This window comes from Nansenia antarctica (assembly GCF_963989245.1).
Source record: "Nansenia antarctica genome assembly, chromosome: 6".
In the NCBI taxonomy this organism is placed as follows: domain Eukaryota; kingdom Metazoa; phylum Chordata; class Actinopteri; order Argentiniformes; family Microstomatidae; genus Nansenia; species Nansenia antarctica.
Genome location: NC_137676.1, coordinates 48,104,190 through 48,123,275, shown reverse-complemented (window position 1 = coordinate 48,123,275; position 19,086 = coordinate 48,104,190). Strand labels below are relative to the sequence as shown.

The 19,086-nt window shown below is 43.7% G+C and overlaps 2 protein-coding genes across 5 annotated transcripts; one reads left to right on the top strand and one right to left on the bottom strand.

The window, feature by feature from the left end:
- Positions 1-421: 421 nt before the first annotated feature.
- On the top strand, positions 422-11,068 carry LOC308161387 (ceramide kinase; the record flags this gene model as incomplete). Its single annotated transcript, XM_080535403.1, has 13 exons — positions 422-548; positions 1,856-1,951; positions 2,170-2,307; positions 2,479-2,607; positions 2,784-2,847; positions 2,957-3,102; positions 3,188-3,262; positions 3,602-3,754; positions 7,728-7,833; positions 8,799-8,902; positions 9,317-9,513; positions 9,624-9,913; positions 10,957-11,068. The coding sequence occupies 13 exons, from the start codon at positions 422-424 to the stop codon at positions 11,066-11,068; spliced, it is 1,737 nt and encodes a 578-aa protein (XP_080391529.1).
- Positions 11,069-11,487: 419 nt separating this feature from the next.
- On the bottom strand, positions 11,488-18,076 carry LOC308161300 (glucose-6-phosphate 1-dehydrogenase-like). Of its 4 annotated transcripts, XM_080535297.1 has the most exons (14): positions 17,925-18,076; positions 16,793-16,830; positions 16,309-16,417; positions 15,893-16,110; positions 15,430-15,588; positions 15,187-15,312; positions 14,878-14,971; positions 14,425-14,611; positions 13,616-13,851; positions 13,300-13,376; positions 13,061-13,153; positions 12,891-12,956; positions 12,062-12,228; positions 11,488-11,794 (listed from the first exon to the last, which is right to left on the bottom strand). In XM_080535297.1, the coding sequence occupies exons 1-13, from the start codon at positions 18,042-18,044 to the stop codon at positions 12,225-12,227; spliced, it is 1,527 nt and encodes a 508-aa protein (XP_080391423.1). In that variant the 5' UTR covers positions 18,045-18,076; the 3' UTR covers positions 11,488-11,794; positions 12,062-12,224. The 4 variants fall into 4 exon arrangements, with proteins under 4 accessions (XP_080391423.1, XP_080391422.1, XP_080391424.1 ...); XM_080535296.1 differs by lacking the exon at positions 12,062-12,228; XM_080535298.1 differs by lacking the exons at positions 12,062-12,228; positions 15,187-15,312.
- Between the last annotated feature and the right edge of the window lie 1,010 nt (positions 18,077-19,086).

The window sequence follows — 19,086 nt, the reverse complement described above, 5'->3', positions numbered from 1 at the left end:
GTATAAAAAAAATGACCCAAATAGTACAGGTAGGCCCATTCACATCCAATCAGAGAGCTCCATGCAAATTTCACAGACAGGTGTGAGACAGGGAGGGATAAAAGGAAATACATATTCTTAGTACAGTACCTGGCTTACTAACATGCAGTATACTGGAGAACAGTTTTTTTTTTTTACAACGAACTGTGAAGGCTATAGAAAAAGCTACAATCTTATTGATTATATCTTATCAGCGGTAGAAGAATTTACTACAGATAACACTCTATGCGAAATTCATTGATGGCGAGATCATTTGAATAGGCGCTATGGACCACTGAAACAAAAGGTAATATGAGGTACTTTAGTTATTTACCCTCAAGTTTTAGGACAGTGAGATAGAACGAAAAACATGTTCACTGACCTGTGCATAGATAAATGTAGAATGGAAACAGATCTAGTAAGGTTGGAATCAAGTTTATGGGTCGGGAAAAAGCGATACCGGGCGGTCACAACAGGCTGGTACTTCAATTGGACTGAGCTCGATAAGAAGAACCGCGATAAGAAAACCAGTAAGTGCATTTTATCCAACATGTTTCATAGACTCTTTTTTCGCTTTTGTCACATTATTATTTCCCCCAGATTTCTAGAGGATGAATAGTTAAGTAGATGAATAGTAAGTGGACGTTTCATAATATTGCCAATCCAAAAGCATGTTTGTAAGAATATACTATTAATTGTGTGAAATGATGAATTGCCATTATAACTTGTACATACAATATGTCATCTTACACTCTTCTGGATTAATCACCTTTGAAACAACTCTCATATAGGTTCATTACAATCTGTTCCAATTTTAGAAAAAGGTTAACAAATGAAAGATTTATAAAATAAACCCAGTATCATTCCCTCCACACCAGCATTTTAATAAACATGGAACTGTGTTGTTGGATCGCATGAATGTGTGCTATGCACCACAAAATGTCACCCAACCTGTCCTCGGGACAGGTATACAGATGGTGACTCATCCTCCATCAACATGATAATAAAAAAAATGTAGCCCTAAACCTTTGAACATTTATAGGCTTGAATTACATCCACTTGCTGAAGCTTGTAGAATATGTCAATATGACCAGAGAAGTTATTATACTATTTGAGCCATAACATATAGAAACTTTAATTAAATGAATGAACCTTTTTCAGTAAAGGTGAGGAACAAGTTATACAGCACCAACACGAAACGCAACTCACAGGAATCTGTAGCTGATTCACTCAAAACAAAGAGAACACACACACCCCACACACAGACACACAGACACGCACACACACACACACACACACACACACACACACACACACACACACACACGCACACACACACACACACACACACGCACACACACACACACACACACACACACACACACACACACACACACACACACACACACACGTACGCATGCACACACACACACACACACACACACACACACACACACACACACACACACACACACACACACACACACACACACACACATTTTAGCATTAGAATACAGACTCCTGATATGCCAGAGCCAGTACAATGATTAATCACATTTATTTGGGAGGACTTAAAAAAAAGCAAACCAAGGAAAAACAAGGGAAGAAACCTTCAGAGGAACCAGGATCAGAGGGCGACCCATTCTCCTCTGGCTGGTCAGAAGTGAACAGTAAAATAATCTGGAATGTGGTGTGATGCCAAAGTTCCTGTCTGTGTGGCGTTTGAACCCACAAATACAGACTCTAACATGCACTTCAGGGGTAATCTTTTCAATAATATGCAAATGGTCATGTACAGTACAATACAGTTTATTTGACTGTGTCTATGTGATTAAAGTTTCAGTGCCTTTATCAGAGGTTATCGGCGTGGAGGCAGGAAAAGTGTCCATTCTACCCCAGAGGTCAGCTGAAGATGCAGACAGAGACTTCACAGGTAAGTTAGAGGAAATGCTATCAAATACCATAGCCTCAAGGTTAGATGCAATACAAAACCAAACCAAACAAAGTGACGCAGTAAATAACACAGTAACGCATGAAATAACATACAATGCTCCCCAAGGGGTTTATACTCCTCTTGACTACTAATATCATCCTAAACCAAGGAATTACACTTGGTGTACTGATGTTTCTTGGCTCTCGTATGTCTTCTAGTGTTCTATGTGAAGCGCAGCAGCAGTGGTAGTTCATATGGACTGCTATGGAGACTGGGCAGGACCCAGTTTAGCTGCCCCAGTCGTGACCTCAGAGACCAATGGATTACACAGCTGAGATTGGCGCTTAAAACTCACAGTAAGGATGAATGCTAATAGGGCCACCGGCCTTACTTGTTCGTATAGTAGTCATTTTTATTTAATTCTGATTCGTTTTGAATATCTCCACCTGTTGTTTGTCATGGAGCCACGTTGCCTCCACTCTTCTGCTAATGTACTCTTATTCTATCAATCTGACCATCCTCTCCAGGCCCCTCCCGCCCACACAGGTTGTTGGTGTTCATTAACCCATTTGGGGGGAAGAAGAGAGGGAGGCAGATCTATAACTCTCTAGTTGCCCCTCTGTTTGAGCTGGCTGGTATCAGCTCTCACGTTGTCGGTAAGACATGACGGCAATCAGTCATACCACAAATCCCATAACCTATTCAATGTATGTTGTATTTACATTTTTGGCTTTGTATGTAGAAAGTTCATTACATTTGTATAGTGTTGCGATTGTGGGACATGTTTTTGAGAACCACATTCTGACAAAGTTGATTTGTTTTTGTTATTTAGTGACTGAGCGGGCGAACCAGGCGAGAGACCATATCCTGAAAAAGGACCTGACTGGCTTTGATGGGTAAGAAAAGTAAATATTTTGTGTAAACATTATGGCATGAAAAGATTAAGCAACCAAATTCCCTGGGATTGGATTCCATGACAGTATTGTTTATGTTTCTTTACTTCAGTGTGGTCTGTGTGGGTGGGGATGGGATGTTCAGCGAGCTGCTGCATGGTGTGATTGGACGAACACAGCAGGAGGCAGGTCTCTCTGAGCATGATCCCACTGTGATGTTACAGCCATGTCACCTTCACATTGGCATCATTCCTGCAGGTAATAGCAGTAGTAGTCAAATGAGGGTAATTGAATTGCATGTTATGAGTCTGACTTTATGAAATGTTCTCTTGACTGCCCTCAGGCTCCACAGACTGTGTGTGTTTTGCAACAGTGGGCGTAAACGACCCTGTAACCTCTGCTCTACACATTATCATTGGTAAGAGACCATCATATTTTCTTAGATTAAGATATTCATGAAAGCGGCGTTTGTTGGCGTAATGCACTAAGCGTCGACCATGTAACCGCAGGGTTCCCGGTTTGATTCTGGCCGCGGCCATATCCTGCATGTCATCCCTCCTCTCTCTCACCCATCTTTCCTGACAAATCTCTACTGTCTCTATTGCAAGGAAAATAAAAATATGAGTGGGACTGAGGGGGATATTCATGAAAATGAATTACAGGTGTAGGGTTGTAATGTTTATGTTAGAGTTAAGAGGTCTAACTCATCCCATTCTCCATTAACCTAACCCTTACCATAACCCACCCCCTCTTTCAGGAGACTCTCAGCCCCTGGACGTGTGCTCTGTCCATCACCACTCCTCTCTGATGCGTTACTCTGTGTCCCTGGTGGGCTATGGTTTCTATGGGGACGTGTTAGCTGAGAGTGAGCGACACCGCTGGATGGGGCCCCTCAGATATGACTACTCAGGTATTGAGTGGAGATTGGTCTAATTGAGAAATAAATGTGATTATAATACAGTATATTGCTTTAGATAGACTTTATTTGTCATTGCTACAGTACAGGTACCAAACAACGAAATTTAGGAGGGGAGGCTCCCCTGGTGTTTAGGAAAGGAAAAAGAAACACATTTTAGAAAAAGCATAGATGCATAAAGGTAAGGAGCTGGTTTACATCAATAGAGGCTATGTACACAATCCACTGTACTATACTGCACAGATAGTCAACTAGGGTTGTCATATTTCACAAGAAAGTATTTTTTTTTCACATTATTTTAAAGTGTCACAGTTTGCAGGCTTGAAAATGTACATGTTTGTGCCTCAGCACTAGCTGCCATACAATCCGTCCGGGCCAGAACTTAGGCCTTTTCTGTGTTCAGGGCCTTGACGGCCCTGTGGTAGAAGCTGTCCTTCAGTCTGTTTGTCTTAGCGGCCGGGGTCCTGTACCTCCTGTTCGAGGGCAGCTTGACAAAGTGTTCGTGCCCAGGGTGGGTCGGGTCCTTGGAGATCTTGGAGGCCCTCCTGAGACAGCGTGTTTTGTACAGCTCCTCCAGAGAGGGGAGGGGGGCGTCGGTTAGGGTTAGGGTTAACCCTCTGCAAGTACTCCTTGCACAAGAAAGACACTAAAGACAATTGTAGTACAACATGTACTAGAAAGAGTGCAGGTGAGCATCTGAATACAAGTAAACATGCTGTCACCCACACTTTATGTACGTAGCTCCCCTCTTTAAAAGGAGAGTGATGGAATGAAGCCAGTGTATGTTACTAAGACACTCTGGTTGTCTTTATTTTACACTGTTTTCCCCATTGTACACAGGGAGGGCTTTTCTCTTGGTGCGATCACCATCTGTGCCCAAAAAGAATAATATTTGGGCTACCATCATACTAACTATTGATATAAGGCAAACACACATTTCACCAATAGGCTAAGGCAATATATTTGCACAGCCAAATTATTTCGTTACAAATGCAACAAATATAAACCTAGGTTACACAACTCTGGTTTTCATATTGATATAGGCCAAGTGCCAGTATTACATTATGCTGCAGACTATTATTCCCAAATGTGTTAGCCCGTAGGTCTACTTCATTATGCTGCACTCCTCCAGTTGCATTCATAGCCAGGGCGAAAAGTTGCTAGAACCTGTAGTACTTATTTGATCCATTTATCAGTAAGTAAGTAATGTTTATTTATATAGCACATTTACAACAACAAAACAGCCGCCCAAAGTGCATAATGGATAAAACACTAGTAAAAGAAAACAACAAATAAAAATACACTAAAACAAGGAGCAATACAATACAGGTGCAGAAATAAAAGTGCAGAAAAGTGCAGTGTTGGGAAGCAGGCTCGCCTCAGGTCAAAGGCTAGGGAGAAAAGGTGTGTCTTTAGCTAATGTTTTAAAAGCCTTGATGCTCTGGGCAGATCTGACGTGGAGGGGAAGGCTATTCCAGAGCCTAGCGGCTGCCTTTGAGGAGGCTCTATCCCCTCTGGTTTTGAGCCTGGTCCTAGGGACCTCCAGCAGCAGTTGGTCAGCTGACCTAAGGGCTCTGGATGGGGTATGGTGGCGCAGGAGGTCAGCCAAGTACGGAGGTGCCTGCCCGTTAAGTGATTTAAAAACAATCAAAAGTAATTTAAAATCAGTACGGAAGCGGACGGGGAGCCAGTGGAGTGAAGCCAAGATTGGGGTTATGTGATCACGCTTCTTGGTGCCGGTGAGTAGTCGAGCAGCAGCATTTTGGACTAGCTGCAGTCGACGGAGCAGAGACTGGTCGATGCCAACATACAATGACTTGCAGTAATCCAGCCGGGTTATTATGAAGGCATGGATCACCTTCTCTAGGTCCATATGCGGAAGGTAGGCCCTTGTTTTAGCGAGGAGTCTGAGGTGAAAAAAGCTTCTTCTTTTTTTTTACCACAGAGCAGACCTGCTTGGTGAATTTGAAGTCACTGTCATTTGATGTGATTTCTGACTGAGGAGCAGATGTTTGAGCCAAGGGGACCTAGGGCATCGACAGAAGGGCCTAGAGAGGTGTTGGCAAATAAAATTATCTCGGTCTTGCTCTCATTTAGAGGAAGTTTGCAGTCAACCATGCTTTGATGGCAGTTGAGCAATGGTTGAAGTGCAACCCTTCCTCTAGATTTTAGTGGCAGATAGACCTGGACGTCGTCAGCATAACAGCGGAAGGACATGCCATGGTTTGCCAGGATAAAGCCTAGGGGCAGCATGTAAAGGAGAAATAGAAGGGGGCCCAGTATCGACCCTTGAGGAACCCCACAGGTGAGAGGGGCCTTAGAGGAGAAAAATTATCCTAGCTGAACGGAGAAACTACGGCCGGACAGGAAGGACTTGAACCAGCTTAAGGCGACACCAGTGATGCCCACATGCTGTTCAAGACATGACAGTAGGATCGAATGATCCACTGTATCGAAGGCGGCTGAGAGATCAAGGAGCACCAAAATGGCGGGACTACCAGAGTCGGCGGCTAAGAGCAGATCATTTAGGACTCGCAGGAGGGCTGTTTCTGTGCTATGGCGCGGTTTAAAGCCAGACGGACATTTCTGATGTTATGCATAACTAAAAATGCTTTACAATCTTTTAAATCGGGGGTTGTACCACAGCGTGTTTGAAGGCAGCTTGATCCAGAGCTGAGAGAGGTATTGATCAGTAATAGAGAGGTGTTGATCAGTAATAGGATAATTGGGCCGACTGACTCAAACGCTTCTTTAAGAAGGCGAGAGGGAAGGCTGTCTAATGGCGCTTTTACATTGACCAGACCGGCTCGGCTCGGCTCGGCACGCCTCGGCACGCATTTGAAAAGTTCCATATAGGATACGTTCTCCATTATACACAACAGACCAGGAACGAGCAGCGACAGTAGGAGGAGTTAAGTGTCATAAGAGCACTTCACTTTAATAAGTGCCGGTATACAGCTCAATGGGGGGAAATGCGATAATAATTATGTCAAAATGCAGCACTATCATGCACAGATCAGCCTTAAAACATGTAACGTTAAATACGTTAGACAGGGAGCGATGTATTTCTACGGAAAGGCTGTGCTTGACGCTCTCATTTCTCACTGACAGCGGGGCTCATACAATCTCCGCATTTGTTATAGATACGATTGCTGCGGTGTCTTGCTGGTAGTCAAATATATTTATTTATACAACATATAGATGTTACGTGCCTGTTACTTGCCGCAACCAGGGAAACGCCGACATGTGTTAAAGGGAGCAAGACGCGAATCTACCGGCATTTGGGCCGTAAGTGCTGAACTAAATCGGAGAGTGAGGAAAGGGACACCAGCTCTAACTGCTTGAAGACAGCAGGCTGGGGGCCCAGAGGGGGGGGGGGCTGGAGTAGTTAAGAGGTGAGCTGGTCTAAGAGCAGAAATGTTGTCAATGAAAACATTTAAAAAACGTTCACAGAGAGCAGGTGATGGCACAACAAGGCATGCGACACGGGGGTGTGATGAGAGAATTGAGGACGTTAAAATGTACCTGGGGCTTGTGGCTATTGTTAGAGACCAAGTTGGAGATGTGCTCTGTTTTGTTTTATCAGTCTTGCTTCTTATAGCTCTGCGTTGATTTCTCAAAATGTTATTCCCAAATTCGTAAGGCTAAATACGTAATGCCTATACTGCATTAGGATACATTCCTAGCTCTCCACTTTGCACCCTATTGTGAAGTTTTTAATGATGAATAGGCGTTACCTCAAAACTCCTAAACAATTTCTATGGCAAGACTCTTCTTTCACCATAGGTTCATCAAAATTGGGCCAATCAGTGTACTTTTGTAAATGCTGCATCTGTATGGCAAGACCCCTCATTCACCAAGTTTCATAGTCCCCTCCCCAATTTAATCGGTGGATGACAACTACTGTACTATGCTATTGTGTTTCACTGCAGTAGATTCCTTCCTAACCATCCCTCTCTCCTTCCAGGTGCTATGGTGTACCTTAGTAACCGGAGCTATGCAGGCATAGTGCAGTACCTACCCGCAGACACCCAGCTCTCCAGCCCCAGAGACAACACCCGCTGCCTCTCAGGGTAACACTAACTACTCTTGGAAAATAACAAGAGGCACAAACACTCACTGACTGGTACACAGACCCAAAGCAAAATAACGATTACTCAGCAGTGTTTCACAGCTTTGTGCAGTATCATCTTGATTTCATATTGAGGTTTTGCTCAGGAGTACCTGTAAACCGTCCCAAAAGTGTTTCACCACCTATTCATAAGGGCTTGTTAGGAGTGTTTCCTGGTAGAGACAAATACAGCAACACAAACATGCTTTATTCAGAATGACAGCCAGGGAACCACTGCCTCATTAAAAGCACAGACACATTAGACAAGTCTTGACTGGAACGAGTGAGTCCTAATACCATGCTGCATCTCTGAAGTCAAGAGGAAAAGTTAAGAGGAAAACCTAGTTGCCCTAGTTTTGCTGTACCCCACTCTTACACTGGAAGAAAGTGTTCTCGATATCTCGATAGGCTCTAGTCCCGAATGTTTTATGAATTGTGAAACCGTATTGTTGAAAAAAAGAAAAAACGCATGCTAAGCATTGCTAAAGCATTGCCATCGCTTTAGCACATTGTCGATTTAGAGCAAGCCCCCACTCCTCGACCAAAAACGTAGCTAACACTCCCCCCACCCTCCCCGCCGACAAAACGTGGGCTGGGCTGAGTCCCCAATGTTTCAAGATCCTAACAACAGTACGTCATCAAAGTGTCTCTGACACGACCTCAATTCTCCCCTGAGAGCCGCCATATGCAATGGAGACACAGGTGTTGGGTTTACTATAAGGGTACCTTGAGGGCAGTTTCCATGGTGACATGGGCAACCTGATCTTGAAGAAATGAGAGCCTGCACCTCCAAGGACACAAGTGTCTATGAAAGAGTCAGTGTACCTGTCTAAGATAACTAGCTACGTGTGGGAGTGTAAGATGACAAATAGGTGTCAGGGATAAGTGGCTTGTATAATCCTAAGTGTCTGTGTTTATCCATCCCAGGTGCCGTGTGTGTTCTGAGAGCACTGAGAGGTTGTTCTCCCACACTCCAGACTCCAGCTCCCTATACAGCTCCCACTTCAGCCATTTAAGTAGTGACTTAGAGGGTAATACCCCTACACGCAGTCTAAACACAGTCTACACACAGTCTACACACACATTCATACACACACACGCACTCACGCACGCACGCACGCACACGCACACACATGAGAGGGCATAATGGAATAACAAGGGTGTGCCGAACTTGTTATACTCGTATCTGTACTTGTATCTGATAACAGTTATTTTTGGAGGAGGAGAGCACATTGTCATTACAGTGCTTTAATCCAATCATGGCAGCAGGCACATCACACACATCTCCATTTGTTTACAAACAGCTAAGTAGTAATTATTTGGAGATGGAAAGGAATCCTCACCGATTATGGATAACATCTCAACATGATTGGGCGATCGTATCTGTAAAATGCTAACCCCCTAGTAATAACCTCTCCCTCTTCTCTCTGTGTCTCTGTCTCTAGGTGAGTGGGTGAGTGTGGAAGGCAGGTTTAGGTGTGTGTCCCTCACCTGCATGTCCAGCTCCTGTCCCAGGAGTCCGCTGGGCCTGTCACCCTCGGCCCACCTAGCTGATGGGACAGGCGACCTGATTATAGTACGGGACACCCACCCCATAGACTTCCTCACCTTCCTACACAGACACACCAGCACCCAGGACCAGGTACGAATGGACTACCTCAGCTATACCACATGTAATATACAATAGAATGGAGATATAACTTGTCTGAGAAGTACTTTATTTTGATTACGCTTCTTTTCTTCTCATCTTAGTTTGACCTGCCTTTCGTGGAGGTCCACCGAGTGAAGGCAGTACGTTTCTCTCTCCCGCCCGGAGAAGTGGAGGATGAAGATGAAGAGAGTGAGAAAGTGGACGATGGAGAGACCAGGAGCAGAAGTGGTTCTCAACAGAACTTGGCAAAGAGAGGGGAGCGAGAGATGACAAATGACAAAAGGAGAAAGAACAAAGACTATCTATGTGGCCTGTGCTGTAGTAAGGCTCCTTCAGTCTCAGTGTGGAACTGTGATGGAGAGATCCTGCCTTACACAGATATCATGTGCAGGTAAAAGACATCTCATGAGAATATGTGACACAGTCTGGTGAAAAGGTCTGCATGTCGGCAATTCTCAAATCGCGTAAATGACCAAAAAGCTTCTTTTTAAAAAGAAAAATGTGTTTTCAGCTTTTTTGCATATTACGAAAGTTGACGTGTTGAAGAGCCCACTCGATATAACAAACAACAGTTTTAGAATCACGAAATAATTTGTTAATTGGATTCACTGTATCGTCTGCCGTAGGCTACTGGGTAAGTGATACATGGCCTGTAAACAAACTTACATTTTAGGACGTGTTCAAAAGCAAGGACTGTGTGATCATCTAATTATGTGTAGTTATGTGTTTTTAGCATGTTGATGTTCTATCAACATGTTGTGATGTGCTAAATATTAGGGATGTAACAATACACTCAACTCACGGTTCGATACGATTCACGATACTGGGTTCACAATACGCTTTTCTCATGATTTCTTTTACAAAATGAGATGTCAGAAAATGTCCTAGGAGTAAGTGCTTTGGCCCCTTTTTCCAGGATTACTTCAGCTTTCTATATATGGCAGTTATTTAACATTATTGTATGTAATGAGTGTGTAACAGTTTAAAGGGAAGAAAAACAATTGGAATTGGATTTTACAGGTTTTTAGTAAAGTGGAAAATGTGATCGCACATAAACAAAATATTTAGCATGTTCAATTTGAACTGATTTGAATCGTGTTCATAGCGATGTTCCTTTATTAGCTCCTAGCTACTAGCAGCTATTGTGTTGCTGTTGCATGTGTTTCGATTCCGAGCAAGTTTCTCTGGCATTTGGTTTGAGGTGTACCAACATTCAAATATCTTCTTCAACTATTTTCAGATTTCAATATATGACACATGTATGACACATCATCGAAAGCTTACAATCTGCACTTTCATAATCTGGAAAAAAAATAAAAATGACCTTGCCCTAGTTGATGACTTTTTCACCAGACCCTGGCAACCAATCTGCTTTAGGCCTGACTTAACTTAACTTAACCTAACGTATCTGCCTTGTTGTCCTCTCCCTCCCAGGGTCCATGGCCAGCTGGTTCGTCTCTACGCTAGGGGCATGGAGAATGGGGCAGCTATCCCGTGCAAGGAGGGAAACAGGAACTGCAAAGGGAGATGTGTGCTACACAACTAATGAATGCAATGTTACAATACTGTTAGACAACTGTTACTAACTACAATGGTACTACTTACCCATGTACAGTATACTAAACAGACTAGTCAGTAGTCAATGGGAGAAAGGTGGTGATCGGTGTGGTGTCATCGTGAAAGTATTAACACCACAACCAGCAGAGTTGATTCAATTTCAGATGACCTTTCTCTTGACCAAATCATTTCTGTGTTTCAATATCAATATCTAGTTTTAAGACAGTTCAAAGAATAGGCTTTGTTTTTTCTATATGAAATGCAAAGCTTTATATGACTTGACACAACTATGACACTTTTGACCTGCCAATCTGCAGTTATGAAAATGTGTCACATACTTTACATAACAATGGAAACCATAACCTATTAAATGAACACACCCCTTTTACGATACAGAATATTGTGCTTCCAATTTTTTTATTGTTTGAAATGGCAGAATGTGTCTCGGTATGACACGTTTACATCCTCCAAAAGGGAACAACAGTAGATGGTATTAATGGGTATGTCTTGTATGCTATAACATCAGAAAGAAACTGTTTTCTTGTTTTCAAAACTCTTGAAGTAGCATGACAGATGAACCAGCTATAGTTGTTGAGTAACAGCCATGTTGGTTTTTCATCCATCCTCCTTTCCTTGGCCCTCCCAGGCCTGGCTGTAGAAGGGTGCAGTGTGTCTGTGTGTGGAGTGACAGGAGGCTCCCAGCTAGGCCATGTAACTGGGAGAGTAATGGGAAACAGGAAACAGCATCAGTCAGCAGCCATCGTATACTATCTGTGGCCCAGTGGAGCAGTGCCTAGGGCGGAGTGACTGGAATGTGTTCTCACAGTATAGTCGATGGTTATAAAATGTGAGTTGGATTGAAAAGGGTTAATTCATGCATGTTGGATGTGGTTAATTGATGAACTCAACATAATAATTTCCTTTTGTTAAGGTAATTGATTTTGGATTAGATTTGAGTCTAAAGTAAAGGGCAGTAGCGTACCTTGTGATTCTCCCTGTTACCTCTTCCTCTGAGGATCTCCATTGTGTTCATGACCACAGTCTCACAGCCAGGTGAGCAGTGGGAGAGTGGGCTACATACACTAGTCATCAAACTAGCCCAACGCAGACTACTGTTACACCTATGTTACCTTGTCTCTTCATTCCTACCTGCACAGAAGAGTGTTAACTGTAACAGATCAGATTAAGAGCATTATACACTATAATATACTTCACTAGAATCCTTAACCTGTAGATAGTACACTAGTGTGAAAGTACTATTGAGTACTGTGAGTGTACTATGTTTTCTCACACCATGCAGGGCTAAGAACAACATACAAATTAGCACTAATGTTCATTCAGGTGATACATAAAAGACAAAGCATAGAACAGATCACAGAACAACATCAATAATTAATCATGATTTATTTAGTAGCGGTAATTAAAACTATACAGGTAATGTATCCATGCTCAATCAAAACAAGACATGCATTAAACCCCTGGTATTGCATAAATCAAGTCATTGTATCCAGAATTGTTATTCATAGAAAAGAGAGGGATTTGTCATAATTGTGATTAAAATGCAGAATATCACATTGCCATGCAGTGTTAATCAAACACTAATACTGGAGTGTACCATTCAAGTCAACATGCAGTACCCGTTGTGTGCAACTCTGCCCTAGTACAGTGTGTGTGTGTGTGTGTGTGTGTGTGTGTGTGTGTGTGTGTGTGTGTGTGTGTGTGTGTGTGCGTGTGTGTGTGTGTGTGTGCGCGTGTGCGTGTGTGTGTGTGTATGTGTGTGTGCGTCTCATGTGGTGTGGGGGTTCACCCACTTGTATGTTCCCTCGTAGCGGAATCCCACCCTCTTCACAAGCTCATCCGCTTCATTTGGACCTCGACTGATAGACAGAGAGAGAGAAAGAGAGAGAGAGCGATATTAGGGTAAGTAAAATGCTAAGTTAGGGAAAGTGTATGTGAGGCAGTTGGCTTTCTAATATCTTACCTTCCATAGGTATATGGGATAGGACATGTCTTCTCTTCCTCAATGTTATTGAGGAGGGGAGTAAGGATCCTCCAGGCCTCCCTCAGCTCATCACTGGCAAAGAGAAAGGAATCTGTAAGCTACGGTGTGCTACAATGAGATACTACAATGTAACAGAGATGCTGCATTCTTGCATACAGAGAGGCAATGAATCATATCAGTACAAGGTCACGGTGTGGTAAAGGCACAGACAGACAGACCTGCGGACAAAGTGCATCTGATTCCCACAGAAGACGTCGAGAATCAGTCGCTCATATGCATCTGGGAGTTTCACATCCTGTGGCGATAGAATACACCTCCATAGGATTATACATACGTATTCGTGTCATTCCACTGTAATGTATCCACATCATTGCGTGTCATCAAGTCATGTGTTGCAGGCCCTATAGTTAAGAATGGATGGTCTCTGTGTGTGCGTGCGTGCGTGCGTGTGTGTGTGTGTGTGTGGTGTGTATGTGTGTGTGCGTGCTCGCTTGTGCGTGCGTGCGTGCCTGCGTACGTGTGTGTGTTTCCAACCTTGTATCTGCTCCTGTAGGTGAGGTCCAGCTCAGTCTCCTCTGGGCTGAAGTAGGCTCCAGGTTTCTTGGTCATCATCTTGAGGTAGATGGCCTCGTCAGGCTGCACTCTCACCACCAGCTCGTTCCTCTGGCAGCGCTCCTCAAAGATGTCCCCCGGCACGTCAGTGAACTGCAGACGCACCTCCGCCTTGCGCTCGTTCAAAGCCTTACCACAGCGCAGGATGAACGGCACTCCTGAGTTGAGTGCAGATGAGAAAAGTGAAAGAGAGAGCAAATGAGGTATGACTGACATGGATGTGAACAGTACAGAGACACATGGGGATGCAGCAGTCACGCTACCCAGTCAGGGCTTTCCACTGTCCTGGCACCTCCCTGGTGGAACAAGCTTTTCATTGCTGTCAGGACTGCAGAGTCACTCCCTATCTTCTGCCGTAGACTGAAGACCCATCTCTTCAAGCTACACCTTAACTGTCCCTCCTGAGACCTCTACATCCCCTCTACCCCCCTGTACAGTTACTCTACTGTAAAAATAAAAGAAATAATTCTTCCTTCTTCTAGCATTATGACTGCCAATGGCCCCTGGCCCGAGCATAAATTATTTGTTTCTTCTATGCTATGATTGATGGATAGATGATTCACTTACTTAGTCAAATGTATTTGTTGTAAGTCGCTTTGGATACAGGCGTCTGCTAAATGCAAGAAATGTAATCTAATGTAATGTAATATAATGTCATGCAAGGATAGAATCTCTAGAGAAGGGAGAGAGGAGGACATTTGGATGAAAGATTACAAGATGGCCGTTCTCACCATCCCATCTCTCATTCTGGACATAAAGTACTGCAGTGGCGAAGGTGGCCGTGCGGGAGCCTTTGGGGACAGTGGGGTCATCCAGATAGCCCATTCTGGCCTGGCCCTTGCCCTCAGGGTCCCCTACGTACTGGCCCAGCACCACGTCAGACAGAGCCACAGGTGCGATGCACTTCAACACCTTCACCTACTCAACACAACACAACACAACACAACACAACACAACACAACACAACACAAAACAACACAATGCAACACAACAAAACACAGACAGGGCATGAGGAGAGGGACAGCACGTATCACACAGGTGAGGTGACATATAATGTACTGTATGTCATTCCAAATTACCATTCAGACAAGAGTGATTGATCATGTGGTGTGACATTCACAGTAGTATGTGACCTGTGTGACCAGTGCCAAGATTGTTGCCATAACAACAGCATGTTTCTGTACCTTCTCATCTCTCACATCGTTAGGGCTGGTGGAGGCAGGCTTCTCCATTGCAACCAGGGAGAGCATCTGGAGGAGATGGTTCTGCATAACATCACTAAAAGTGTAAATAGGAAACATCACAAACACCCACATCATGCAATGAACACTGGACTTCACATATGGAAACCCAAAAAACAAGATATAGCCATACCAGACTAGCGAGAGAGACTGAGAAAAATAGCTCAGAAAGTCGCTAGGTAGTAGGGGTACTAATTCTGTGTGATTGCTACATTGACGTGACAAGCTACTTCAGGTAAGGACCTTCCTCACCGGATGATGCCAAAGTCATCAAAGTAGCCTCCCCTGCCCTGAGTGCCAAAAGGCTCTTTGAAGGTGAGTACCACACAGGCTACACTGTTCTGGTTCCAGATAGGACCAAAGATTCTGTTCCCAAACCTGACAGAGAGGAGACATGCATTCATTATACTGAGTGAGAGAAGGAAGGGGAGGATGTGTGTTATACTGTGTTAACTAGAGGATATCAGGTTCAGGTGTTCTGGAGCTGTAGTGTACCTGAGAACCATAAGGTTCTGCACCATCTCCTTGCCCAGGTAGTGGTCTATGCGGTAGATCTGGTCCTCGGTGAAGAGGGAGGAGAGGTGGGCGGAGAGCTCTTGTGAGCTCTGTAGGTCACGCCCAAATGGCTTCTCCACAATCACCCTGTTCCAGCCTCTACCAGACACACAGAGAGAATAAGAGAGGAGAGAGATGATTCACAATATTTTCAGTATACGTACAATGCATCTCAGATGAGGCTGATTCCAGTATTCAGAATAAATTGTGTGAGAGTGAATGTGTGTATCTGTCTGTCTGTGTTTGTGTGTGTGTGTGTGTGGGGGGGGTGTGGGTGGGTGTGGGTGGGTGAGTGGGTCTGTGTGTGAGAGAGAGAGAGAGAGAGAGAGAGAGAGAGAGAGAGAGAGAGAGAGAGAGAGAGAGAGAGAGAGAGAGAGAGAGAGAGAGAGAGAGAGACACTGACTTGGGGCACATGCAGTGGGTCTTGATATTCTTGCTGACATTTTGGTACACAGTGGGGGGCAGTGCCAGATAGAAGAGGCGGTTGGCTTCAGACCCCCCTGCTAGGGAGTCCAGATGGGCATTGAGCTGAGAGAAGGAGTCCCCTTCATTATAACTCCCTCTCAGATAGGAGTTCCTACCGAAGAATGCAGACAGGCGCTGACTCTCACTATCACCAACCTGAGACAGACAGACAAGTGGAAAACACACACACACACACACACAATTACTAACTGAATTATTCAATTTAACAGATTAATTATGCCATCAACATACCCATCTGCAAGTCCCTATTAAGGATTTCACCATGATGAGACGGTGCATGTATATCCTAGACAACCTGACTACCAATCAACTCTGTCAAATCCCATATTTCACCTCCATGTGGGGCAAACATCTTGCCTTGATGTCCTCCACTGCCAGGTCAGAGCGGGCAAAGCCCACAAAGTGGGTGTCCTCTGGGAGTAATCCATCTCTGAACAGCCACCTAAAGGGGGAGGATAGACAGACAGAGAGACAGACAGACAGACAGACAGTCAATCAGTAGAAATGACCCACAACACTGGTCAAGGAACAGCTTGCCCTTTTCCCAACTCCTACTGTGATTAGTAGAAACCTGAGATGAAAAACCTAGACAATAAGGTTTAATGTTTGAGGGTAACTACAACAAACATTGCTTCATCATTTAGGATGGTGTCACACTTTCTCTCTCACACACACACACACACACACACACACACACACACACTCTCTCACTCACTCACTTACACACTCACACTCACAGTCACACACACACACACACACACACACACACACACACACACACACACACACACACACAGCATAAACATATCTTACTCACCATAATGTGGGGTAGATTTTCTTCTTAGCAAGATCTCCCTGAATAAATGTAGATAGATGTAAAAAGACAGACAGTTAACTAGGTTAACTAGGCTTGCCTGAGGACCATGGTGAAATAAAGCATAAATATATTGCTCTAATATTCTCATTACAGTAGTGTACAACATTATAGTACTGCCATGACAGCAGTGTCCAATGTCCAACCAGATTCTGAACTGTAGAATAACTTTACACTGAGAGCAGTGTCAATGTGAGACATGGGCTGAGTGGCGGATATCTAGGTCACCGAGGTTTGTTATTGAGTAATACAGGGGCACATGCCATTGGTCAAAACAATGTTCAATATTATTGCATTTCTCGTTAAAGTTAAAGGTCAAATAATTACTGTAGCAGTACATCAAAGATACAAAAGAAGAAATATACATCTTTGTAAAATAATAAAAAATTGTGCCTTCCACTGCAGCAACAACAACAACAACAACTAAAAGAAAATGCAACATAACAACAATGAAGATAAACATCATGAACAATAAATGGTGATAATAGAAAACAAAGTGTTGACGGGAGTAGGAATTTGTGTTAGACTAGAGCCACTGGAGTAGATGAGCAAACATTTCAGCTCTAAACTGATCACTCTTTCAGTGCTTGATAAAGGAAAGGGCAGATGCAGCACATTTCAGTCAGCATGAGCCCCATTCCCTATCTCCCCGTCACTGGTTGTGACACACTCTGTGATTCCCTATTGAATTGCTCCCCTTTGAGGCATTGTGTAAACTCTATTTAACCCCCACCTCTCCCAATCCCTATACTCGTTTAACCCCATGTTTGGACTTCAAGCCGGATGGAGCTCTAGATGAAAGTTCTCTCCGGGGGAGGAAGAAGTGGGGGGTGGGTGGTTATAGCTGGGCAAATAAAACAAGCAAGACTCCGTTTCCATAACAGAACCTAGCAAAGTACTGAGTTATGCTCCTCTTAAACCACAGTAAAAGCAATGTACCAAATCAAACTACAACCACCTGTTCATAAAGTGGTTATACTGCATCGTAAGCCATGTATCCAATCATAACTGACAAAGGTTTCAGTAAAAGGTTAATTTTCAGTAGAAAATATCCAAGGCCAACGTGGCTACTCACAGAAGCTCCCAGTATGATGAAGATGTGTGTATCAGTCTGGTGGGACTCCCTGTCACCATACAACTCCCTCCTCAGCTGTCCAAACACCTCAGAGCGGGTGAGGAGCTGGGCAGCACTCATCTTCTGTTCTGTGTATCTCTGGGTTAACTAGGCTTTCTCCTGGCCCAGCACTCACAGTGGAGAGAGAGAGAGAGAGGTGTGTTGAAATTGTGACTGTCATCACCACATAGCAGAAATCTTTAGCAAGTCATCACTGCCACCTATTGTCGTAAATAAAGAATGTCTTGACTCTTGTCACTCAATCAATTTGTTCCATGTGAACAGTGTTCAAGCTGGGACACAGGCCAGGCCCACAGGACAACTCCCCACCTGCAAGAAATGTTACATGACCACATTCCAAAATACCTGGTTTGGCAACCTGTCACAGAAGTAACTGGCCATCCTTCTAAGGGGAAGTTGCAGTCACACAGCCATATTTTCTGTGAGGATTAAATAACCTGAAGCCATGGTCTAACATTCCTAAACCACTCCTTATCAACATTAATATTGCGCAAAATGTGTGAGCAAGATACACATTAGCTAGTCCTATTCAAAGATCTCTCACCGGGTCTCACTACAACGTTTATTATTGTAGGAAGTCTACTACTATCAGCACCTGGGTTCTGATATGGACCTTATCTGAGCAATAAAGTTGGGCAACTATCAAACAGCAAAGAGACAGAGAGTATTACTTTATTCGTCCTCAAGGTGAAATTCATTTTCCATTTACCATTCAGCAGAGTGATAGAGCTCCAGTTGCTGAGAGACCATACAATCAGACCGTTTTAAAACAGGAACATAGCTTGATAGTGAATATCTTTTAGGAACCTTGCCAATTGATTTGCATATATTGTTTGAATATACTGTACTTTTTGTACATACAGTATGTAAAGTGGTACATAAACAGGCAAAAAGAATATCACAACTAGACAGAAAAGCAAAACTAAGCAAGTCACAAGCCTCTTTGAAAAAGAATGACCGTACTAATCATGGGGGAGGGGTAAATCAAAGGTTTGCACTCCCTTTCCAATCATTATTTCATGGACCTTTAAATCTTAAAGCCTCATTTTCCAAAATCAGATGACACAGTATGCATTGCTTATTGGCCATTACAGGTATATAC

Coding starts and splice junctions, on each gene's coding strand:
- LOC308161300 (XM_080535295.1), bottom strand. CDS start 18,044: ATGAGTGCTGCCCAGCTCCTCACCCGCTCTGAGGTGTTTGGACAGCTG. Junction 15,313..15,429: donor CAGAACCTTATGGTTCTCAG/GTACACTACAGC, acceptor CCTCTCTGTCAG/GTTTGGGAACAGAATCTTTG. Junction 14,972..15,186: donor GATGACTTTGGCATCATCCG/GTGAGGAAGGTC, acceptor TTACACTTTTAG/TGATGTTATGCAGAACCATC.